Source organism: Nelumbo lutea, chromosome 5 (assembly GCF_056320005.1).
Source record: "Nelumbo lutea isolate HS-2025 chromosome 5, American lotus-T2T, whole genome shotgun sequence".
NCBI lineage: Eukaryota > Viridiplantae > Streptophyta > Magnoliopsida > Proteales > Nelumbonaceae > Nelumbo > Nelumbo lutea.
In genome coordinates, this window is record NC_142688.1 from 29,061,714 (window position 1) to 29,087,664 (window position 25,951).

Here is a 25,951-nt window from a genome sequence, read left to right on the forward strand (position 1 = left end):
GGCGGAAAACATGGAGATTGATGCGAATCAGTTTCACATCCAGACTGAACCAGCGACAAGTTACCTCACTCCTTCTTGCAAGCATATTCCACAGACTGATGCTGCTGATACCACTACGTCAGCACTCCACCTAGTTGAAAAGGTGAATGAATCTCAAAAATGGGCACGAGTTCTCTACTACTACTATTGATACAGAAACTGCCAATTCAGACATGTCGAATGGTAAGGCTTTCTCAACTTTCTCTTCAAGTGATCCCACTGTAGCCTCTTCGACTCAAGGCAACAACAGGAAGAGATGTGGCAGTTCTATAAACTCTGAAGTGATTTTGCAAAAGGCCCAAAGAATCGAAATAAATGACACATTGACTTCAAAAGGCCCAAAGAATCAAAAGGAAACTGAAGAGCATGGCTGAGGACAAGAAAAAAGTGATAAAGCACTCTCTTTCTCTTATCATTTACGGGTGGAGGAGGCGCACCCTAAAACTGCCCCCAATCATTCATGAAAATTCTTGCTTGGAACTGTGAGGGGATCGGGAGCCCTCGGGCAGTTCGTCACTTGTCAAAGCTCCTAACTAATACTTTACCAGAAATCATATTTTTGTCAGAATATAAAGCTTCAAGTTTTAGAATAAGGAAAGTTCTGCATCAATTAAACTGGAACTGTTTTCACTGCGTTGATATTGTTGGTGTCTCTGATGTCTTGTGCCTGTTCTAGGTGGATCATATTAATGTTCAAATTGTTAGTTCAGATAAAAACCTTATTATTGCAAGTGTAGGGGATCAGGCTGAGAGAGGTTGTTAGAACTTACTTTTCGCCTATGGCTTTCCCCAAAGAGAAGATCAACCAAAACCGTGGCAATCAATAAGAGATTTCCATGCTCAGTCTAACAGTTCATGGGCAATTATTGGAGGTCTAAACGCTATAACAAACAGCAAAGAAAAATCAGGTGGTCAGGCTGTTAGTAACAAAGAGACAAGAGTGTTCAATTCTTTCATAAATGATTGTGAACTCCTGGACGTGGGCTTCCATGGCCCGGCTTATACTTAGACAAATAGAAGATCAGCGCACCTGCTCATTAAGGAGCGTTTGGACAGACTCTTAGCCCACCCGTCTTGGCTGCAGTTGTATCCGAAGGTCATGGTAAAACATTTGCCATCAATTGGGAGTGACCACAACCCCATTCTTTGTAACTTAGTTGGCTTCAAGAGATGAGTGAAACATGTAAAGAGATCTGAAGCTCTTTGGACTTCTTGTGATGGATATGCTGATATTCTCTCATCAATTTGGACCACTCAATTTGTCTCCTTTCCACAGAAGTGCTTGAATTGTAAGTCTATTTTATGAAATTGGTTTCATTCCTACTTACAATTTCCCTTAAAAATTCAAGAAATCAAAAAGCACATTGAGCATATCCAAATGGGAGGCGTGATAAACATTTCATCAACAGAAGAACTTTCTCTGAGAGCCAACTTAGAAAAGTGGTATGATATTGAAGAAATGTACTGGAAGCAAAGGTCAAGATGTAATTGGTTAAATCATGGGGATAGGAACTCTAGATACTTTCATATTGTTGCTTCAAAGAGGAGGAGAAAGAACAGTATCTACGGGCTGAAGGACAACAATGGAGATTGGATTTCAGACCCCAAATTAATCGAAGATACTATTTATTGCTATTTCAAATCTTTGTTTACCTCTTCCCATACGAACCTAAATTCAGTGGCTGTAAATTTCTTCAGTGGTTGTATCTCAACTGAGGATAACCGGTCTCTTTGTGAAACTCCTTTTGGTGATGAAATCAAAACTACTCTCTTTAGTATGGCACCCCTCAAAGCTCCGGGCCCAGACAGACTTCATGCCTTGTTCTTTCAAAATGGCTAGAATACAGTTGGTGAAGGCCTCTGTTAGTTTATCCAATCCTTCTTCAATGATCCTACAATTAATGACACTGCTATTGTCCTAATCCCAAAAAAGGAGGATGTTTCTTTGCCTAGCAACTTCAGACCAGTAGGCCTAGCAAACATTACTTATAAAATTGTTACTAAAATTTTAGGAAAAAGATTGAAACCTCTTCTTAGGAAACCGGTATCTCCTTTTCAAAATGCTTTTACGCCAGGCAGACAAATTGTTGATCATATCATTATGGCTAGAGAAATAATGCATTCAATGAACAAAAGATCTACCCCATGTCATTTTATTCTCAAAATCGATCTTTTCAAAGCTTACAACTGTGTTGAATAGCATTTTCTTCTTCACTATATAGGGCTCCTGGGTTTCTCCGAGGTTGTCATCAGTCTTACAAGTAACTGTTAAGCTTCTTCATCTATGCACATCATTGTTAATGGTACTCCTAATAAACCTTTCAAGCCAACTAGAGGGCTCAGATAGGGGTGTCCTCTCTCCCCGTACTTATTTATTGTTTATTTGGAATTGCTATCCAGAATGCTCTCTGATGCTCTTAGTGCTGGTGAACTCAAAGGTTTTAAATTTAGAAGATAAAATCTAAAGCTAAATCATCTTCTTTTTGCGGATGATTTATTGATTTTCGGGGAAGCAACCACTTCGGAGGCTCAAAAGTTGAAACTGTTACTGGATCTATTCTGTACTTGTTCGGGCCAAGTGGTGAACTATGATAAATCTTCAATCTCCTTTAATAAATGCACACCTCTTTCATCAAGATCTGAAATCATGGATATGTTGGGAATAAAAGAGATGAAGTTGGAGGATATGTACCTGGGTGGGCCACTTCTCAATACCTCAAAGAAGCACTCAACCTAGAGATTTATTATAGATAAAGCAAGGTCAAACCTTACAAAATGGAAATCAGGAATCCTCTCTCATGCAGGTAGGTCTGCTCTCATTAAATCTACTCTAGCTTCCCTCCTCCTTTACCATATGGCAATCTATGCTCTTCCATCCTCCATTTGCAAGGAGCTAAGATCAATTTACCGTGATTTTTGGTGGGGGAAGGCATCAAAAGAAAGACCCATCTACCTAAAAGCATGGAAGCTATTTTTACTCCCTTTGGAGAAAGGGGGTCTTGGCTTTAGAGACTCAAGTTTGATGAATAGAGCTCTCTTACTTAAGTTGGCTTGGCATTTCCTCACAGAAACTAGTTCTTTATGGGTTAAAATACTTACAGAAAAGTATCTTACCTCATCAAATTTCTAAAAACAAAGTCATAAAAGTTAACACTCGTTGCTGTAGTCCAGCTTATTAGCTTGTCGAAAAGATCTCATTAAGGGTTGTAGATGGTTAATCTCAAACAGTTGGGATGTAAATATTTTCAAAGATTTGTGCATTCCTAATGGACTGATTGAAAAGCCAAATAACCGAAATCTTGCTTGCAGCAAAGTGGCCATGCTCATGAATCAAAACTCACGGACGTGGAACACCCAACTCTTACATATGCTCTTTGATGAGGACATTATTAACCAGATTACAAAGATTGTTATCCCTCAGGTGAATCCTTTAACTAATGACAAGCTGATTTGGTCATTTACTCCTCATGGAAGATTCTGTTGTAACTCTGGATATAAACTGTTGTGTCAAGATGTTTCAAAATCTTCTCATGCTTCCTAGGTTTGTGAAAATCTTATCTGGAAAGAATTGTGGAAAATGAAAACTTTAATTCTCTGTGTCAAATTGTTCTTATGGAGATGTTGTAAGGGAGTTATTTCAGTTAATGCAGAGTTGGCTAAAAGGTCAACTAAGATTGAAGCAACCTGCTACTTGTGCAGAGTTTCAAACGAGTCTGTGGATCACCTCTTATTTCAATGTCCAACTGTTTAGCCCATATGGTTTGCCTCCTTGTGTATCCGGACTGAGAATACTCAAAACAATAATTTACGTTATTGGTTTACAACATTGGAGACATATTGACAAAATAAGGAATCAACATTCTTGCTTTCCAATGTTTGCTCGAGGGGTCATTGTAATGTGGTTCATTTGGAAGCAAAGAAACAAAGTGATATTTAAGCAACACCCATTTAATCCATTACAGACGCTTGCAGCCATTGAAACTCATTGTGCCTTACTTTCCAGATCTACTATTTCAGATTCAAACACTAACAGTGTTCACTCTCAAATCAGCACGAATCCTCAGCCGATTCAGAGGTGGATCAAGCCTCCTACTGGAATCATTAAAATTAATACAAGTGGGGCGTGAAGTGCTTCTCGCTCGACTTTTGGAATTGTTATCAAAGATCACAATGGCTATTTCATACTAGGTAGATTTGCTCCCCTCCATTGTTCTTCCCCAGCAGAAGCTGAAGCCTTAGCAATTTTGGAAGGTCTGAGGTGTGCCATTACAATGGACCTTGTGGCTCTCATCATTGAAAGTGATGCAAAACACAACATCGACATTCTCTCTTCGGGTGCAGACCCTCCCTGGAGATTACATTCTACCATTCTAGAATCTAGGCATCTTGCTTATGGCTTTGTATCAACCAGTTTTTTTATACATCTCGATCTTGTAATCGCTTAGCCCACAGGCTAGCAAATCATGCTAACAGATACAATAATGCTATGACCTGGTCGACTCCTCCAGATTTCATCAGGTTTATATTTCTGGATGAGATGTAACATGTTGTTTTGAAATAATTTTTTGCCTCTTGCTTCAAAAAAAAAAAAAAAGCCATTCACGCAAAGTAAAGAATGGAGCGGTTGTGGGTACACCTGGCAATTGGGTTGGGTGGGTTGGGTTCGGGTTGGGTCAAGATACTTCAGGTTGATTTTGAGTTGGGTTGAATTTCGGATTGGGTTGTCAAATGCTAGACCCTAACCCTAAATGTTCGGGTTAGGGTTGACCCATGGGTTAATTCGGGTCATCCCAAAAAATAATTGAAATTTAAAAAAATAAAGAAAATTTACATGAAAAGTGTCAAAATTAAAAGAATTAACCTTAAATTCCAAATATAAAATAAAAAACTTGAACATTTAACAATTTAAAGAGTAAACAATAAAAAGCAAAGACTAAATAGAAAAAATTAAAGAGTGGAATCTGACTTCTCATTCGAGCATGGGTTGCATTGCCATAGTGTTGATAAATCATGAGTGGTTAGGGAAGATGATCTCACTTTACATTGAATCTGACTTCTCATTCGAGCATGGGTTGCATTGCCATAGTGTTTCTAGTGATGATACCTCCAATGGTTAGAAGCAAAATGTGCAGACAAGTTCTTTAATTGAAATTTTAACATCTCTAAAATTTGTCTGCAAATTTATCTAAATTTTACAAAAGAAACAAGTGATTTCTTAAATGGTGATTGATGATGTGCGATCCAGTCTGTCCTAGCTGCTAGTTACCTCGCTTTTGACAAGATCAGAGGTGCCTGAAACAAGGAAGAAAATGGAGGCTTCCGGGGAGGAACCCGGTTGGAACACTCCGAAGCTCAAATTAGTGTTCTTCAGAAGGCAAGGGAAATGAGGAATTCTAAGACCAGAAAATGCAAGAATCACATACCCTCTTCTTTGTGGGATGGGGGCCTTTTATAATTACCCTGTATACACTTCCATGCCTCTGCCAGTTCGAGCATCATTACCTCTGCGAGGTTGAGTCACTTCCTCTGCCAGATCGGGTCACTTCCTCTGCCAGTTGCCAGTTCGGGTGTCATAACCTCCAATGTCAGTTGCCAGGGCCACCTCTGTCTGTTTGGGATGGTGGTGGCAGGTGGCCGTTGGATGGCGGCTGTCATGTGTCGGTCCCCTAATCAGTCAGGTGCGCCACCTCCGGGTACGATCTCCTATGTGTTAGGTACGATTGTTCAGTCAAGCGACTTGGAGCCGAAATGGTACGCGATGTGAAGTCTTGAGTTCGGATAGAAGTATGGCCCGAACTACTCCTGGGCGGGCAGTTCGGATTTTTTGCCTTTGGTGCTCCTTATAAGGCTCAGGACCTCAAAGGGAGAGCTCATGACTCTTTAGTTCGGAGCTCGGTTTGTAGGTTCCTTTGAGGGAGCTCGGCTCTCTTCAGTTCGGAGCTCGGGTTGCAGGTTCCTTCGAGGGAGCTCGGCTCTTTAGTTTGGAGCTCAGGTTGTGGGCCTGCTGCCGTATCGAGCTGGCATTTCTGCCAGGTCACTCTCAGTTGCTTCCACGTGTCGCATGGTCGAGGGGTCAGGTCAAATCTTCCTCCATCAGTGATTATTGATTAACAAAAGAAGTTTTTTCTTTTATGTGAAATTAATATGTGGTGATTCTTTAATGGAGAAAAAAAGGATATTGTGGGAATGTTGCTCTCATGAAATAATCTTCAAAATTATTTTAATTAAACTCATTATGACTGGCCACTCCATGAAAGAAAATGATGGGAAGGGCTATAATCAGACCAGATCCAGCTACATCCGCATTTGGCATCTAATCTGATTATCAAATATTTGGATCCAAAATCAGATGACACACTATACCAGATTTAGATATGATCTATATCCACTTTGTTGTATTTTAAATAACAATAAATTAAAAAAAAGTTTTGAAAAACTAATTAATTTTACCTAATATGAGTTTAATAAATGTATATAAACATGAAATAAAATTTATATAATTGTATATAACATATATATAATCATGTTGCATATTTATATAAAATAACAACTTATCCAATCTGATTAACCTAACAGATAAGGTGTTGACTTGGGTATTAACCTTTGGGAAGCCATTGAAAGCCCTAGGGTGTTGGTCCCAAAAACAATACCCTGTTGCTAGTAGTTAACTACTTCATGAAGAGATTTAGTAGTAGTCGACTACTATCAATATCCTATTCCTAATAGTCGGTTATTACATGAAGAGATTTCCTATTAGTCAATTACTACCTCAATAAAACTCGAAATGGCAGCAAGAATAAGCTAGAAATAACAAAGAATATCAAGGCAACCAAGCAAAGGCAACTGAAATAAAAACCACCAAGAATACAAAGGATTTACATGATTCGGCCTTACCGCCTATGTCCATGGGAGAGACGAAAATTGTTCTTTACTATGAAAGAAAATGAGAAACAGTATAAGGACCTTGTGACTTGCAACCCAAACCAAGCCTTAACCCTTGTACATTCATTCTCCCTTTCCTCTCTTAATCAGAAGAACAAAACAAGAGAAAAACTCAACTCTTACACCAAGAGCACCTCTCTCTCTCTCTCTCTCTCTCTCTCTCTCTCTCTCTCACACACACACACACACACTCTCTCTCTCTAAACCCTACATACAAATGAAACCTTTTATATGTAAAATCCTCTTTAACCTAAAGAGGAATAACACCAATCTTTAGATTACAAATAATCTAGCGGTTCAAAAATAAGATGCAAAACCAACTATCTCCACTTTAGAGATCTACTGTTTGTGACTCCACCTATTTGCAAATACCACAAACTTCCATTAGCCTTGTAAAACACCACCAACTATACATAACCTATATCACTCAGTCCTGATACCACCTGATTCAAACAAAATGGCCAATGTACCTGTGTCACTACACCTAAGTTAACATTCCTTATTAACTTTAGAGAGGGACCACGATCCTTTCTCTCACAATAGGAGTATTCCTATCACCATAATTTGCACTTTGGAAACTTGTCTCACTTATCTCCGCTCTATCCGCAAAAGAGGCTCTCCGTGTGGCCACACTACTTTGCACACTCCATTTCCAACATCCCATCGAGGTATTTGGAACCACTATACTCCCAACTAGATGATACAAACTCTTGCATTTTTCTCCTTTCATTAGGGCCACCGTTGCGTGTAATTTTCATGATTCCACCTGTAGCAAAGACATTACAATCCTTGGAATCTAACTGGCTCAATGATATTAGATTCCTACACATTTTTCGAACATACGCCACACCACCCAAAGTACGAACCATTCCATCAAACATTTTGATTTTTATTGTTCCAATACCTGTGATGTCACACGTAGACCCATCACCCAAGGAGACAATACTTGTCTTCTCTCTTGAAACAGATTAAAATATTCCTTTCTTGAGAAAATATGCATAAAACATCTAGAATCTAAAATCCACTCATTTGGAGAAAAATTACACATACCTTCAGAGACTATAAGAACATCTCCATCACCATCTGATGCAATTGTCAAGCTTCCTGATTCATCCCCACCCTTTTATGTGACAAAATTCCTTGCATTTGTAATATTATATTTTGCCATTTTCCCTAGCCTTTGGGATCTAGGCCTACTACTCTCAAGTCCCCAGTCAGACGACCTTCTTTTTTTATCCATTTCCTACATAACCAATGCATAATCATGTCCACTCTCATACTTGGGTTTCCTCCTAACCTCATTGGATAGAAGAGATGTGGTGACTTCTTCTAACTTCATTGTATCTTTCCCATACAGTAATGTTGTCACCAAATTTTCATACGGATCAAGAAATGAGGTAAGAAGCAAAATGGCATTGTCTTCTTCCTCCACCTTGAGATCTAAGATCTATTTCTGTTGCTAATAAGGCTAGGGGTTTTAAAAGGATCTATTCCTGTTAACCCCCTCCTTAGGTTGTGTAGCTAGGGGTGGATTCGAGCCAAGCCGAGCCAAATAGTACGAGGCTCGAGCTCAATTTTGAAAAAAAGTATATTTTATAAAAATAAAAAACTATATATAAAAAATATTTTTATTTTATATTTTTAAAAAATAAGAACTATAATAATTAATAATTGTAATATTTTTATTATATATTATTTTCTATAATTTTATTATATATATTATTATTATATTATATATATTAAATATCAAATATATATATTTTCGCCGGCTCGCGAGCCTCATGAGCCGAGTTCTAATCGAGCCAATGAATTGGGCCCAAGCTCGTGCTCGAGCAGCTTGTGAAAAGATCGACTCATTGCCACTCCTATGTATAGCCCACTGTCAAATTGTAGAGAAGCAAAAGAAAAAAAAAACACTTTCCTCAAAAAAAAATATTCTACTATTTTCAATTTCTATCATTTCTTGTAAAGAATGATGCCAATGATCACTTGGTGCATCATGCACTGTCCTTCAAGAGGAGCATATAATTTTATGACCCAAAACAATACATGATGAATATTGAGTTGCTTTATCATTTATTATCAATCTCTTAGTACGTAAATCAGTAGAAGTGCATATTGGGTTCACATGTTTTTTTCTTGGTAAAAGGGTTCTTATGGGTAGGAGATCCAAAGTCGAAATAGGTTCCTTAAAAATGAAGAGAGACAAAGAAACATCTGTTGAGTTTCTTCTAAAGAAATGAAACTCCGCAAAATAGGAAAAATAACTAGATCCACAAATTCATTTAGTAAGCTCTTCAATAGACTTGGCAAAAAGTTTGTGAATCCAATCCAACCCTATATGAAAAAAACAAGGTTAGGGTCTCATATTTAGCTATCTGAATTTGAGAATGACCTGACACAACCCAACCCAGAAAAAATGGGTTGGGTTGGGTTGGGTCATGGGTTAACCCATTGACCCGATTGTTAGGATTAATTGGGACTATTTATGTATTGTTAGAAGTTTCAACTCTTTAAGTTTTACAATTTAATCTTTACTCTTTGTTGTTTACTCTTTAAATGCTCAATTGCTTTATTTTATTTTTGGAATTTTAAGGTTAATTCCTTTGGGTAAAGTACAAAAGCCTCCCCTAAAGTTTTGAGAATCATGAAAATCTCCCCTATACTTTCATTGTAGCAAACACCTCCCTTAAACTTTTGAGAAACTCAACAAATGCCTCCCTTCCGTCACTGACCTGGACAGAAAACATTAACTAATGTATAATTTTTTTAAAATACCAATTTTACCCTTTTGTTACTAACTCAAATGGAAAAACGTCACTAACCACCTATGCGGCAACGACACTAGCGTCATAGCTTCTGCCGAACCAGGTGAACCAGCCAACCTCTGTGTTTGTGTTATTCTTTCTCATTGGCCAGGTCAGACTCAGACCTAGGTATGTTTCTTTTTCACCGAACTAGCCGAAAAACCCAACCACTTCCTCATCAGCTTGTCCAAGCCCAAAAATAAAAAGCTCACCTGTCGTCTCTCTGCCATTATAAACGTTGTCAATGACCGCAAGCTTCCTCTTGAACTCCATTGCCGAGAGAACAAATCTACATCCTTGTTTTCCTTTGCCACATCCATACTACCATGTTTCTCTTTGCATTTGATTTATTCTCCTAGGTTGAGTAAACACAGGAACTAATGTCTCACCTAACGACTAACTAGTTGAATCCGTACTCACCCACACTTGATTACAAAAACACTGAGAAATGAGAGAAATATGTGGAACACGGACTCCACAAGTTCCTTTGTATGCGTCTGCCTGAGGTCATGCCCACCATAAATAGTTTCTTCTCTTCTATAGACTAAATAGACTAAAGCAGTAAAGCACAAGCATAATTTGAGAGTTCATATCAATCAATTTGTGTTTTATTGACTTAAAAGTAATGGGCTTGTATTATTATTGTTTTTCCAACTCTGAAATATAATGGAGCAAGGAAGATGCTAAAACTGTAATGGCTTCAAAGTCCAAACCATATAATTCTTTCTTAGCCACTATCTCAATTCCTTTGAACACTAACAAGAATTTTGAATGTTTATGCAATACATAGGTAAGCAATTTCCTAGGGTCCAAACAGTTTATACAACTACATCAGAATCATTGTTTGGTGAGTATTGGCCTCTCTGTTTCTGATAGAAGTTTTAGATTTGAAGTCCAGAGTAAAGATAATGCTTTTGTTATAACTTTGTCATGTGATCTCTAACAAGAGAAAGGGAGTCATCTTCTTCTAGTTCGTCAAGTCATTGTTTTACTAAGATTAAATGGAGATGATGCCGAATGGATTGAAGATTCTAAAATTCTGAAAGTGCAGATGCGTGACATCAATGATAAAGGTATTCCGATATACCTTTTGGACAGTAGATGTTTGGACTTAAGTGGAAGAAAGAATTTGCTCAAATGAAAATGAACAAATTCAGTTGGGTATCTGCTCTTTCATTAGAATGAGAGTGGTTTGATGGCCATGGTTGTAACTAGCTTGTGCTTATTCGTTAGAAGAAATGAGGGAAATTGGGAGATTGGTGTTGCTCAAGGCAAATATGATATTTTATGATTTCTTTAAATGACACCCTAGGGGTAATTTTTTAAATGTAAACATTTTCCATCTAGGTAAACGAGGGAAGGGAGGTTTTTGTTGAGTTTCTCAAAAGTTCAGGACAGGTATTTATTACAATAAAACTATAGGGGAGGTTTTTGTGATTGTCAGAATCTCCAAAGAAGGTTTTTGTATTTTACCCAATTCCTTTAATGCTGGCACTTTTCATGGTTTTTTTTTTTTTTACTTTTAGTTGTTTTTTAGGATGATCCGAATTGACCCATGGGTCAACCCTAATCTGAACTTTTAAGATTGGGGTTTAACATTTTTCTGCAAGAGTCTTGACCCGACCCACCCAACCCAATTGCCAGGTCTACTTTAGTCTCCTCTAACAAGTAATCTCGTATGTATCCAAAATAGCTATATTTGATTGGATGCTTAACCAATAATAATGTCCCACACTTAAGCCATTCACACAAAGTCATGTAAAGAGTAGAGCGGTTGTAGGTCTCATGTAGTGAATAGGAAATATTCCAAATTTAGTTGACCCCATTAGCTTTAATAATGTCAATTGATTTAAACAGATTTTTTTTCTAGAAACCAACTTTAGTCTCGTCTACGAGTTGATGTTCCCCACAAATAATGTTGATAAATCATGAGTGGTTAGGGATGTTACATTGAATCTGACTTCTCATTCGAACATGAGTTGCATTGCCATAGTATTTCTAGTGGTGATGTCTTGATGATTAAAAGCAAAATGTACAGACAAGTCCTTTAATTGAAATTTTAACATCTCTGAAATCTTAGCCTGTAAATTCTTCTAAAATTTACACAAGAGTCAAGTGATTTCTTAAAATGATGATTATTGATTAACAAAAGGATTTTTTTTCTTTTATGTGAAATAAAAAAAAAATATTTTAACTAAACTCAGTATGACTGGCCGCTCATGAAAGAAAGGGGTGAGTAAGGCTATAATCAGACCACATCCAGCTACATCCGCATTCCACATCTAATCTCATTATCAAATTTTTTGATCCAAAATCAGATATGTCACATTATACCGGATTCAGATGTGGTATATGTTTGGCATCTGAATGTGTGAGTTAGAAGCATTATTTTCTGAGAAAATAGTTTTTTTTTGTTTGGAAATGTTACCGTAAGGTAGTACGTTTTTTGGAGCAATAGCAATACCTTTTGTTTGGTACCAGTGCTCCATATCTGTTTGCAGCACTGGAATCCATTACAGGAAGTCCACATCATTACCACATAATATCTTTGTTGGTAGCAATGAGTTCTAATCTGAGAAAACGTCGAATTTGGCATTGTTTCAAACCACGCCTTCTCGATTTCCAAGGCATGGCTTAGAGAACGGTACCAAACATATTGACGTTTTCTGGATGTCACTATTTTCTGGAGCAGCAGTACTGGTTCCAAACGCCGTCTTGATTTACATCCACTTTATTGGTTTTAAAATAACAATAAATTAAAAAAATAAAAAGATTTGAAAAACTAATTAATTTTACCTTATACGGGTTTAAAAAATGTATATAAACATGAAATAAACTTTATATAATCGTATATAGAACATATATAATTATGTTGCATATTTACATGGTATTTGGAAGCGTGGGCGCTTTTTGAGACCAATTTTCAAGAAAAAACATGCATGCTTCCAAGATCCGTTTTTCACAAAAAAAAAATATGCTTCTGCCACGTATGCAATGAGCAACACTACACTGTTTGGTAAGGTGATTTTTATCACCGTTTTTCATCTATGTGCTGATAGGTAAGCATCGGTGAGGTCCCAACTTTCAAGATATGCTGATTTTTTAATAATCGGCTGAACCAAACAATGAGATACATGGGCATTTGTTAAAACACCTATGTGGATCCGACGTGATACCATTTTTTTTTGAAAAACGGCCACAGTTCCAAACATCCTCTAATATAAAATAATAATTTTTAATCAATATCGAATCTGATTAATAACACAAGTTTTAACATCAAAATGGAGAATATTAATAACTGGATAAGGCGTTGACTCGGGTATCAACGTTTGGGAATCCATTGAAAGCCCTATGGGTCAGGAGAAGGAAGAGTTGCCAAATCTGCTCCACAAGATGATATTATTCATTAAATAGGGGGAAATTTTCTGATAGGTACCCTGTAAAAGACATAGATAACCATATGCAATTTGCAAATCTATAACAACTATAGGGAATGAGGCCAAACACCTAAAGACAGTTGAGCCATCGACCCAGAAACCAGTGGCCCGGTTGGAATGGCACCCACCGACCGCCACACCTCCCTGTATTCTACAACCGTTGGATTGGGACCTTTCAATCGTATCTATCGATCCCAGTCCGTGTAGTGTAGCTGGCGGGTGCACCTAAAATGTGTGGGGAAGAGCGGAATTTCTAACCTGATTGTGATGGTGGGCAGTCGGTCTATTCACCTCTTCATATCGTTGATCTGACGCGTTCAGTGTCACGGCAGGTTGAAAGGCAAGGTTGCCTTGATCACCGGAGCAGCGAGAGGCATTTGAAAGGCAATGGCGACAAAATTCATAAAAAATGGGGCCAAAGTAGTGATCACGGACATCTTACGCCAATTTGGCCAAGATGCAGCAGTGGAGCTTCGACCCAATGCGACCTTCGTCTCTTGCGATGTTACACGAGAATCGGATATCTCCGATGCGGTGGATTTTAACGTCTCAAAACACGGTCGTCTTGACATCATGTACAACAACGGGATCGTCGAGAACTCTCCTCCCAGGATCGTCGACCTCGACATGACGGAATTTGACCGGATCATGAGCATCAATGTACAGGGTGTTGTCGTCGGGATAAAGCATGCAGCTAGATTCATGATACCTCGCCATTCTGGCTGCATCCTTTGCACTGGGAGCGTCACGGTGTTGATGGGTGGGTTGTCGCCACCAGAATACTCCATTTCTAAGGGCGCCGTCATTGGGATCGTCAAATCAGTTGTGGCCGAGATGTGAAAGTATGGCATTCAGGTTAATTGCATCTCGCCGTTCGCCATTCCGACCCGTTTGTGATGGATTAAATGGTCAAGATGTTTCACGGCGTTGATGAGCAGCGCCTTGTGGAGATGGTTCAGGTTCAGGGTCCCGAAGAGTTGGATGAAGGCATTGCAAATGCCGCACTGTACCTTGCCTCTGATGATGCCAAATACGTGAGCGGATCTTCATTAACTCATCAAGAGATTTGGGTTTCGGGAATCGGATCTTCATTTCATGAGAAAGAAACGATGAAAACTATATTTTATTTTTGATATTTTTAAAAATCTTATATCACACTTGAGGTCATGTGATATAGATAATTGAGGGACGGTACATTAAAGGTAGGTACTAAATTGTCATATTTTGAAAGTTTGGATATTAGATTGTTGTATTTTAAATTTTGAGTACTAAATTGACACTCGGCGAAAAGCATAGGGCATTTATTGGAAATTTTTCTTTAAATAAATTATGATTTTTTCACTTAGTGTTGGATGATTAAATTTACATCTCTGAAACCTTCACCTTGTGAATACAAAACAAAGGACTTTCATCGGAGAATTTTCAATTTGCATGGAAGTAAGCAAAGCCAACAAAGGAATTTCACTATAGAATTTTCAATGTGATCTTTACTAAATGGATGGTTATAGTCCTGCTCATTTTCCTCTTCATATTTATAGATAATGGTTGTTGCAGTGGCATTTCTCCAATTCTACATATTTGAGTTTGAATGCATTCTTGATTGATTATGGTGTTGTGATTATTGATTTGTCATTGTGGGCTACAAGCACTTCAACTAAGACATTTTCAAAGGTGTTGAAACATGGAACAAGGAAACCATAGTAAAAAAGGTAATCCATAAATCACTAATTTTCTATGGCTTTGCTTTTATACCATCTAATTGAATTTTATCTTAATCATATGTTCTTCCCTCATAAAAAAGATTCCAGACAAGAATATTGGGTTTCTCATATGAAGCAGACGTTCTTGAATGGCTCAAGTATGGTTTTTATTTTTCTTATATGGTAAGACTTCGAGGTATTTATGTTTGATGTGTATGTTCTGTTTATACTAGGACCATCCTGTTGAACGTGCTATAAATTCATCTTTTGATTTCATTAGGGCTTGATTGATTTGTTACTTGGTCGATGGTTATACAGAGGAACTAAGCAGAGTTGGGGACTCTTTTTACACCATCTGATGTTGAAAGAGCTCTATGAAGCTCCTCTGTAAGTGCTAAATTGCTTATTTATACCATATGAATAAGGTTAATATTTTTTTCCAAAAACAAAGAATTAAGGTTAATGTTATGTATTTGCTTTAGGTTGGTTAAATCCATGCTAAACAAAGAAGTTTAATTACAATGGTTTGTAAAGAGTCCTCTAGTCTTTTTTTTTTTTTTTTAAATAGTCATTCATCTAATTTGTTTCCATCACCTTTCTTGTTCAGGTATAGCCTTTCAGCTACTAACATTGATGATCGATCTGTGCAATTTGACATCTTCCAAAGAAGAGAAAAATATAATAGATGTACAAGTTATGCTTCTAAGGTTTTCAAGGTTAGCACAAGGATACAGATGGTACAACTTTTAAATGGGAGATTGGATTCATTATTTGGAATATATTACATTTTTAATCCAAACCAATCATCCTAATGTGCTTTTATTACATTAACTCTGTCATGCCATAGAGGTTTCGATTTGATTTGGTTAATTTACTAATTGCATAATTCGTTTATTGACATGAGAATGATAAATTAGGATGCCTCCTTGAATGTCTTGTTTTTATACATTTTTGGTGGTTATCTCATTTACTTTACATTCTCTAATTATTTATATATTTTTTATTTACAGGTTCAACAATTATGCTAAGTGGATTTGCATTGGAAGATGTACTACCCTATTTGATAAATTGAATTTTTTTAAGTCTTTGTATTTTTTTATATGTCAATTGGATATTGTATTTGAACAATTTGATTTGGATATTAATTAATATATTTATTTTAAATTGCGTTTTTTTATTTTTAAGTTGCTTAACTTTTTCAAGTATTAAAGTGATGAATCAATAAAAAAAGAGTAGGTACCAACAAATATCATAATTAACCTGGCATGAAACTGTTGGATTATCCATAAACAAGACCTAAGGCGGTGGTCATCTGGATCTAAGCCGGCAGTTCAGAGTCTTCAGACCACCGCCTAAGGAACCAAATGATGTTGGACTAAACCTAAGGTGGCAGTCAACCGCCACCTAAAGAACCAAACAATTTTTCACTAAACTTAAGCTGGCGGTCCAAAATGCCGCCTTAACTAAGCCTATGGTTCTAATGGACTGCCGCATTAATGAAGTTTGGACCACCTTGGACCGGCCACCAAAGGCAACGGTTTCTTTTATCTAAGACGGCGGTCTTGATCTATGCCGACAGCTTCTTAGACGATCGATAGACCAATGATCACCGCCTTAGATCCAAGCCAGTGGTCCAAAGGCCTAAGACCGTTTTTCTTATAGTGATAGTCTTTTATCGGTATGAGAAAAGAGAGACTATGTGGTTGTCAATTCAGAAAGAAAGAAATGAAGGAGAGAGAAAGGAAAGAAGGAAAGAGAGAAGAAGGAGGAGAATCTGGCATTCATCGGTCATTAATGACAATGGTGACAACGACATAAAAATGTAGATCTCATATCTAAGATCTGATTTTTCCCCAACCTCTACAATCTTTTTTTCTCTTCTTCTTCTTCTTCTTCTTTTTCTAGGATCTAGTGATCTAAAATATGACGTTCCTGTCTTAGTTCCTCCCCTCTCTAATATCCCATGCATCTTTATTAAGTCACGAGCCATTGTCCAGGTCAAATAAACTAATAATTCAATCACTTGGGTCAGCAGTTCTCTAACTAAGTAAATGTCTTTTGGCCCAAAATTGGTTAAGGGTGAAATATAACCAGTTGCCTAAATGATTTTTGAGTGGAACGATCTGACCATCTAGGTGAGCGATGGTTCGGAAACACTAGTTTTAGCAACTCTATTACAAAAGAGTGAATCCAGATCTCCTACCAACAAGACACGTCACAATACCCTTCTAACATCATGCAAGTTCAAATCTGCTCCTCACAAAGCATGCCTCGCACCAACCTCACAGCATGTTGTGGCCTGCCTTACATCAGGAACATCTTCCTTACTTGAATTTATTACTCATGGGGAATTGTTCTCAATGTAGAGATGGATGTGGTTGTGAGGCGCCTTCTATGAGGAGATCCCAATTAACATCATGCATATCTCATACATAGTGGGAAAATTCCCGATTAGTACCCGTACTTTGGGACTTGGTGCCACTTTGGTCCCCCAAACTTTAAAATGCAACAATTCAATACCTAAACTTTCAAAACGTGGCAATCCAGTACTTGCTGTAAACTAGCAGTTAACCAGATGTTAAGTGGCATTGGAAAAAGACACAAATGCCTTTCAAGTGTTATTTAATTTTCTTTATCAACCATCTAAACGTTGACAAAAAAATAAGTCTCAACTCCTTGCTTTTTCCATTCGAGAAAGTTGGAGTCACGTTTGAGTGTCTATTCTGGTGACTCCAACTTTTTGAATAAAAGAGACAAGGATTTGGGGCTGTTAATTTTTTGTCAATGTTTGGATGATTGATAAAAAAAATTAGATGGCACTTGAAGGACACTTACGTCTTTTTCAAATGCCACTTAAGAGCTGGTTAACAACTATTTAACAGCAGGTACTGGATCGTCACGTTTCAAAAATTTAAGTATTGAATTGTCACATTTTAAAATTTGGGGACCAAAGTGACAATAAGCCTAAAGTACAAGGTATTAATTAAAATTTTTTTTTATATTTATTATTCATGGGAGTTATTCGCAATGCAGAACGGGATATGGCTGTGAGGCACATTCTATGAGGAGATCAATTAACATCATGCATATCTCATACATAGGGAGTCCCAATCTCCATGGTGAAACTGTACGAGATCATGTTGTTTTACGGTGCTTATTTTCAAATCACGACAAGAGGGAGCTTGAGAGAATTAGGTTTGATGACAGACTGCCCCTCGTTAATGTAAAGGTCCTCAACGATAGATCCTTGTAAATGTAATTTACCGTGATTCTATATTAGACCCTCTAAAGGGCCACTTGTTTGAGAAAAGTGGAAAGTAAATTCTAAAGAAAATCAAAATAAAAAGCTTGAGCTGCTCGTTCACCGCGAAATTATTAGACAGTGAGAGCCTCCCATTAAGTTGTGATTTGCTTGCCTACCAAAAACATTAGACACTGATTTATGAGCATTCAAGGGTACAACGACAAATTGTCAAATAGACCACAACCTTGTTATCATTTCTTTCTTTTTTTATTTTTTTTCGAATTCATTAGCACCCGACACGCGGCCACATAGGAAAGTAATTGCATGACTAATATGGGAAATGTAATTATAATGCATGATAAAATGTGCATATGAGATGGGGCTTATGTGGAGGGCTTTTCGTGGGGGCGCCAACTTGAACTCTCTTTTTTTTATTATTAGCACTGTTTTTAAAATTGGACTGGATCGGAAAAATCGGAAATTGGTCATTTGATCGGTTCTGTTTTCTTTCAAATTTGTTTTTCCTTTCAAAATCATTGATTTTGGTCAGCAAACCGTTGAATCGACGGTTAGTTAATCGTTCAAACGGTTTTGATCGTTTTCCAATTTTTTACTTTTTATTTTCAAAATGGACTGGCCATTTGGGTCAAATGGTTGGACCGTTTGAACCGATTCGATCACCAATTCGTTTTTAAAAACCATGATTATTAGAGAAAATTTACGATCATTATCCTATACTTTGTGCTTAGTATAATTTTGGTCCCCAAATTATAAAATTTGACAATTTAATATTTGAAGTTTAAAACATGACAATTCAGTACCTGTTGTTAATCGGATAATTTATCATTAAATGACATTTGAAAAAGACATAAATGCTCTTAAAGTGTCATTTAATTTTATCAACCATCTAAATGTTGATAAAAAATGGATAGAATACAAAAACCTCCCCTAAAAGTTATGACAATCATAAAAACTTCCCCTATAGTTTTACTTCATCAAAACTCTCCCTTAAATTTTTAAATAATTTAACAAAAATCTCCCTTCTGTCAATGATCATGACGGAAAACGTTAAATCGATTAATCACTTTTCCCAAATACCTATTTTACCATTTTACAAATTTATTTGCATATATTTTTATCAAAACACCCCGGTTGGCATGTTATCCCCTTTTCCTCTCCAGTCAACCTCTTTCTTCTCCAACTTCAAAACCCTAATTCAGATAAGCTCTTGGTATTTGTGATTAAAACATAAAAGAAGCTCCGTTTGTAGTCCTCCACTTTCAACAACCAAGGTTCATGTCTGAAGACTCTGAACTCGACATCCAGATTTCTACTACCTTTGATCCCTTCGTAGAGGCAAATACTAAGGATTTGGGTGTTGGGGCAAAGGAGTGTGTGCATGTGCGTAGAGGGCCAGTAGTTCAATGAGAGATTCTCTTCATTCGACGGTTTTTCCTCTTTGTGTTTCTAAGTGTTCTTGCTTGAAAGACAGGGTCTTGTCTGTTGCCTTCACCTATGAGTACTCAATGAACTCGAATATTGCTCTCTTGAATATTAACAATTCAAATTTTCTTTGCCTAATAATGGGTGGGTTTCAAGTATCTCTGTTTTAACTGATGATGTGGATATTATAATGAACTCTTGGGAGGAGTAAGGATGGTTCTAACATGATTTTCTTTCCTCTATTGATTTGGTTGTTTCTAAAAATGTATTTTTGCTAATAGATCTTATCAAAAATAGTTTTTTCCCCATTTGCAGTTGTAAGAAAAAACTGATCTCTTTTCATCATGAAGTGTTTCATGGTAAGGGCGCCCTCGTGGTAATCATGCTTGAAGATGCCTCATTGAACTTGAAGAGGGATTCCTCAAGAAGGTTTTAGTTTTGATGGGTATCAAGGAGCTAGCTAAGTTTTAGTTTTGATCTCTATTTTCTTCTTTCTCCTCACTGTCCCTACGCAACACCAAGCTGTGAACCGCCATCGGAACCACCACTGTGTGGGGGCGGTTTGGTGCTGTATTCCAACGAAAACATGAAATTAATCCAGCTCTCTCTTTTCACCCCGAGAACATGAAATTGAACCAGTAGTATTCCAAATGTGATTGTGACGGTGGTTTTGTATTGGCGGTGGAGATTCAGGCTGTATGGGGGCGATTCAGTGCTGTATAGGGACGGTGATGAGGAAGGAGATGAATAATAGGTTTGCGTTGTGCAGGGATGATCATGTCTTCTCCACCATCCCCATTGTCAGTAACATCTCTCCTCTTGGCTTTTGATTACATGGTTTTGATCAAGGTTCATGTAAAAAATACAAACAAAATGTAAGACATGAAACATAAGTACTTTGGACGGTGGAGTTTAGGGGTAAACAGGTCGATAGAAGAGGAAAGAGCATAACATGCCAAGAAGGGTATTATTTCAGTGAAAATAGATGCAAATAAATGTGTAAAAGGGTAAAATAAGTAATTGAGAAAAATTATTAATTGATTTAACGTTTTCTGTCATGGTCATTGATATAAGGGAGTTTTTTATCGAATTATTTAAAAATCTAAGAGAGATTTTCGCTAAAAAATAACTATACAGGAGGTTTTTATGATTGTCAAAAATTTTAAGGGAGATTTTTGTATTTTACCCAAAAAAATAGTCCTAAATTATTGTCTATTCCATTAAAAAAATTAGGATCATATTTGTGTACACATTCTAATGATTCCAACTTTATTGAATAGAAAATGTAAGTATTTAACACTATTAATTTTTTATCAATATTTAGATGATTAATAAAAAATTAAAATAATATTTGAAAGACATTTATATCTTTTTAAATATCACTTAGCAACTGATTAGCGACAGATAATAGATTTTCACATTTTGAAAATTCAGATATTAAATTATCGCATTTTAAAATTGAGGACCAAAGTGGCAGTAAGTAGGTCCTAATAGAAAATTTTCCCTTATTTCCGCCTTATTGTAACGTATCAACCGTCCAACCATTAGAAACGGGTATTAGTAATGTCAGAGATGCGCAGTCGGCAAGCCATCGAGACCACTACTACCAGTACCACGTGATATTTTCTGATCGCTTGATCTTGTCTTTCATTGCCGTTCTCTGGTTTTGATCAACGTCATTATCTCAATTAATCCTTCGTAATGAGAAAAAAAAAACAAATAAAATAAAGTAACTACATACAGTACAAACACAAACACTAAAATTATTCAAAACTGAAAAGACTTTAGATCCACTGGTTAACCCAAAAAGAAAGACCTAAATATCGATTACATAACTGAGAAGAGATGAGATTTTTCGCGAGTAATAATATGGAATGGAAGTCATCGACTGGACCAACACATCATTGATACCTCACATCTCCCTTTTTATTGATCAGTGGAACTGAGACCTCCCTTGGGCTTACCAACGACGTCGGGGCAGTAATTCCGGATGGCGGTAAGCTCGTAGGGATTGGTGTCGGTTGCGAGCCACTGCTCCACAGTGAAGAGCTGCTGAGCGCAGCCCATGTGCGCACCGGTGGAGGTCACCTCCACATAGTTGCAGTACCAACCGTGGTGTGGGCCGGATCCGTCTGAGGTGAGGTTCATTGCGCACACCGGCGTGTTCAAGCACCTGCCTCTGCCGCTGAAGACATCGAGGTTCCCCCTCTCGAAGTAATTATGGCCCGACTCCATCAGACCTCCCCACGCCTCCAGATTCGAGATCTGTACCGACCACCCGTTGGCATCGTAAAGCTCCAGACTGATGATCGAGTCCGTACCTCCCTTGATGATCGATCCCGTTCTGACGTACACCGTATACACACAGTCATCCTATACGGTTATCAAATCAAACCAAGAAAAAGATCAATATCAACGCTTTAAAGTAAATTGCAATGTTTGTAAGTAGTTTCAGTGATCGGCGACCAGTGAGAGATAGAGAAGGAAGAAGTGAAAAGAATGAAAGCATATAATCAAGAAAAATATATTAAATGGGGAAAGTTAAATAGAACATACAGACGATTGGGCGATAATGACGAAGGAGAGGAAAAGAAGAGAGAAGAGGAATAACGGACGATGAGCGTCGCCTCCGATGGCCATTGCCTTCTATTTTTTTCTTATCTGCTTATACCACGACGAGATCTGAGAGTGGGAAATAATTGGGCAAGTCACACTTTTATAAAGTGAAGACTGAAGACTGAAGACTGAACACTAATGAGTAATAACAAAAGGCAATGCCTATGGTACCGAAGAGATACGGTACCTAAAAGAGTTTATCTTCATCCAAGAAAGCTCTAGAGAAAAACTCGGGGAAGGGGATCATATTCAACACAACAAATTATGAGGGCGTCTTAATGGAATATCCCCAAGGACTAGGCAGAAACCGGATTCAGTCGGTGCAATAGCGAAATTGAAATATAAAGAACCTTTTAATTTCATTTGATCGTCCTTGGTTGCAGTGCACTTTTATTTGCATCAGTACAAATGCATTCAATGCAAATGACAAGAATGAAAATACTTGTTTAGTTTTGTTTTGGGTTTTATTTTAAGGTAAAATATAAAATTTTTCCCTGATGTTTTTAATAATCTTAAAAACTTTTTTTATAATTTTACTTTAGCAAAAGTCTCCTCTCTACTTTTGAAAAATTTGACAAAAACCTCCCTTCCATCAATGATGAAGATGGAAAATGTTAAATTGATGATTATTTTTTTTCAAATACCTACTTTACCTTTTTATAAATTAATTTACTTCTATTTTTACTAAAATACCCTTATTGACATATTATACTTCTTTACCTTTTTTTATTATCCTAATTTCTATTTTCCCGGTTTGAAGAGGAGAAACCCAAGAGGAACGAATGCACAAGGCTTTTGAGGAACATGACACAAGCTTTTTTTTCTTTTCATTTTCGTTTTCGTTTTTTTTCCTTGTCATTTTTTTCTTCCTCTTTCAGACGTATTCAGGCAAGTGAGTGAACACAACCCTAGTCGATTTCTTATTCTTCCTCTTTCGATCGTTATTTTGACACTGATATTTGGTGCATTGTTTTAACATTATTGCTCGGTTTTAACAATATTTTAATGCACACGGGTTTCAGTCATTATTTTGACATTGATCTTTGGTTCATTGTCTTAACATTATTGCTTTTTTTTAATAATATTTTAATACATACGGGTTCGGAACATTATTTTGCAGTATTGCTCATGATGTAGCGCGATCTGGTCACTAACATGACACAAGCTTTTTTTTCTTTTCATTTTCGTTTTCGTTTTTTTTTCTTGTCATTTTTTTCTTCCCCTTTCAGACGTATTCAGGCAAGTGAGTGAACACAACCCTAGTCGATTTCTTATTCTTCCTCTTTCGATCGTTATTTTGACACTGATATTTGGTGCATTGTTTTAACATTATTGCTCGGTTTTAACAATATTTTAATGCACACGGGTTTCAGTCATTATTTTGACATTGATCTTTGGTTCATTGTCTTAACATTATTGCTTTTTTTTAATAATATTTTAATACATACGGGTTCGGAACATTATTTTGCAGTATTGCTCATGATGTAGCGCGATCTGGTCACTCCTAACTGGCGTGGTCTGGCTCTTAACTGGCAGCGGACAGTATCTGAGATGAAGAAGACAGTAAAGGATTTCCGGGGAGTTCGCCCGGCGGGAACACTGCGATAGTTAAGTTAGAACTCTGAGAGAGAACTATAGAGAACAGTAAGAGGGCAAAGAGTGCAGATAGCGCGAAATCACCTTGTTCAAGTTTTTTTTTCTTGTCCCTTGGGGATCGGGACCTTTATATGCTGATCTTCTGTCAAATCGGGTGTAACCGCCTTTGATCCTCTACTACAGTCATTATTCGCCAGGCTGATTTGATTGGGGCAGGTATCCGTCGCAGTGTACGGTCCTGTCGGTTGAGAGACGTTATGCTGAACCGGCGTGTACCACACCACCTAACGTGAGACGTGGGCACAATCCTTTGGACTGGTAGGTGTTGTGTCGTCAGACAAGAGACGTGGGAGCAGTTTGACAAGCATGGTCTTATCGGGTAGGAAGTTTTCCGAAGGCTCCAAGTTATTCAATAGCGAGCTCCTTTGTTGCGAGCTCCCTAGTAACGAACTCCTTTATAGTGGGCTTCAATAGCGAGCTGCCCTGAGCTGTAGCGAGCTGTCTTACAGAGTTATTCTGTTGGGGTTTCAACGAGCTCATTACGCTGAGTTTTGGCCAAGCTATCATGCTGAGTTGTCACTTATGCTGATTCATGCCCACGTGTCACCTGGTTAGGAGGTCGGGTCAACTCACCCTCCATCAGCTCTGTTTTCAAATGTATTCAGCTAGATGGTTTCTCTCTTTTCATTCAAATTTCCAGTTATGAAGGTTGTCTTTTCTTCATCAGCAAGGTCCATCCCGATCTGGTTGTAGCCCGAATAGGCATCTAAGAAACTCAGCAACTCATGCCCTGAGGTCGCGTCCACCAGAAGGTCAATCCTGGGGAGTGGGAAGCAATCCTTTGGACAAGCTCGGTTCAGGTCAGTATAATCGACGCACATGCGCCATTTACCGTTAGCCTTTCTTACCAGAACGGGATTGGCCACCCAGCTCGGGTAATGGACTTCCCTGATAAAGTCGGCTGCAAAGAGCTTCCCAACCTCCTCGTCAACTGCTCGCTAGTGCTCTGGGGCTAAGTTGCGCTTCTTCTATTTAACGGGCCTAATTACATGATCAATATTCAGCTTGTGAGTTATGATGTTAAGGTCTATGTCGGGCATCTCCGTCGTGGACCATGCAAAAATATCTAAATTTTTAAGTAAAAAACTTACCAATTGGGATCACAAAGGCTCCTCGATTGAAGCACTGATCTGGAGTGTCTGAGTTGGGTCCTCTATCGAAGTTGGGACAGGGACCTCCTCGCCAACTGCTCGCCAGTGCTCTGGGTGCAGCTCGCTCCCCACTGCTCCGCAGGTCGCTCCAGCTCGAGGTCGTCTGCCTCCTTGGCTTTCCCTTTGAGGGCGGCTACGTAGCACTTGCGAGACTCAAGCTGATCGCCTCGCGCCACCCCAACTCCGAAGTCCGAAGGGAACTTCATCACCAGATAGTAGGTGGAAACCACCGCATGTAGGGCATGGGTGATGGGCCGACCTATTATGGCAATGTACGGGGAGGGGTCTTGCCTGGAGTCTGCGGCCAAGACCTCAAGCCGGTTCTCCATAAGCAGAGCCACGGACTTAGAAAGCTGCGGTGATGCAGGCCTGGTAGGCTAGGACCCTTTCGACCTGACTGCGTGTGGCGAGGCAGGGGTAACTGGTCTTTCCTTCCTCCCGTGGGATGAGACTTAACTCTTGAGAGGATTATGGGTCTGAGAGGTCTCCCCCCGACAAGAAGGACGCTCGTTCTGGCAACGAGGCCTAACTTGTTGAGCGGCCGGATGTCGAGGAGGAAGCGGTTGTTGGGTCTGAGGCAGCAGAGGAAACTGCTGCTGATAATGGTGCTGAGAAACTTGGTGCAGCACTTGCTGCTGATATAGTTGAAACTGCTAGACCTGTTGCATCTGAGCTTGCATGGCTCGCTTGCATTGCACCAGGTCTTCAAGCTAGTTTTGGAGAGGTCACAAGAGGAACAAGAGAGGGTTCGATGAAGGTCATTCCAACCGTGGAAGGGAGCGGAGCGTTCACGGGTGCCATTGTTTGAGGCACGTTCAGGATGGGAACTCCATCCACAGAGAGGGGGATAGTGAACTATCCAATACACACCGCTGGGACATGGAGTTGCTCCCCAACGGTGTTCATTTCTGCACTG

General features: G+C 38.3%; 1 protein-coding gene, 1 long non-coding RNA gene and 1 pseudogene across 2 annotated transcripts; 2 read left to right on the plus strand and 1 right to left on the minus strand.

The window, feature by feature from the left end:
• The first annotated feature begins 10 nt into the window (after window positions 1-10).
• LOC148851322 ((21S)-21-acetoxyl-apo-melianone synthase SDR pseudogene) lies at window positions 11-14,586 on the plus strand (annotated as a pseudogene).
• Window positions 14,587-15,025: 439 nt separating this feature from the next.
• LOC148851323 (uncharacterized) lies at window positions 15,026-16,089 on the plus strand. Its single transcript, XR_016099001.1, has 4 exons — window positions 15,026-15,108; window positions 15,206-15,312; window positions 15,533-15,641; window positions 15,936-16,089. It is a non-coding gene; the product is annotated as an uncharacterized LOC148851323 (long non-coding RNA).
• A 5,261-nt stretch (window positions 16,090-21,350) lies between these two features.
• On the minus strand, window positions 21,351-22,344 carry PLAT1 (Lipase/lipooxygenase, PLAT/LH2 family protein). The gene is made up of 2 exons (XM_088944131.1): window positions 22,169-22,344; window positions 21,351-21,985 (listed from the first exon to the last, which is right to left on the minus strand). Exons 1-2 carry the CDS (start codon window positions 22,250-22,252, stop codon window positions 21,539-21,541), a joined length of 531 nt encoding a protein of 176 aa, XP_088800257.1. The 5' UTR covers window positions 22,253-22,344; the 3' UTR covers window positions 21,351-21,538.
• Window positions 22,345-25,951: the final 3,607 nt, after the last annotated feature.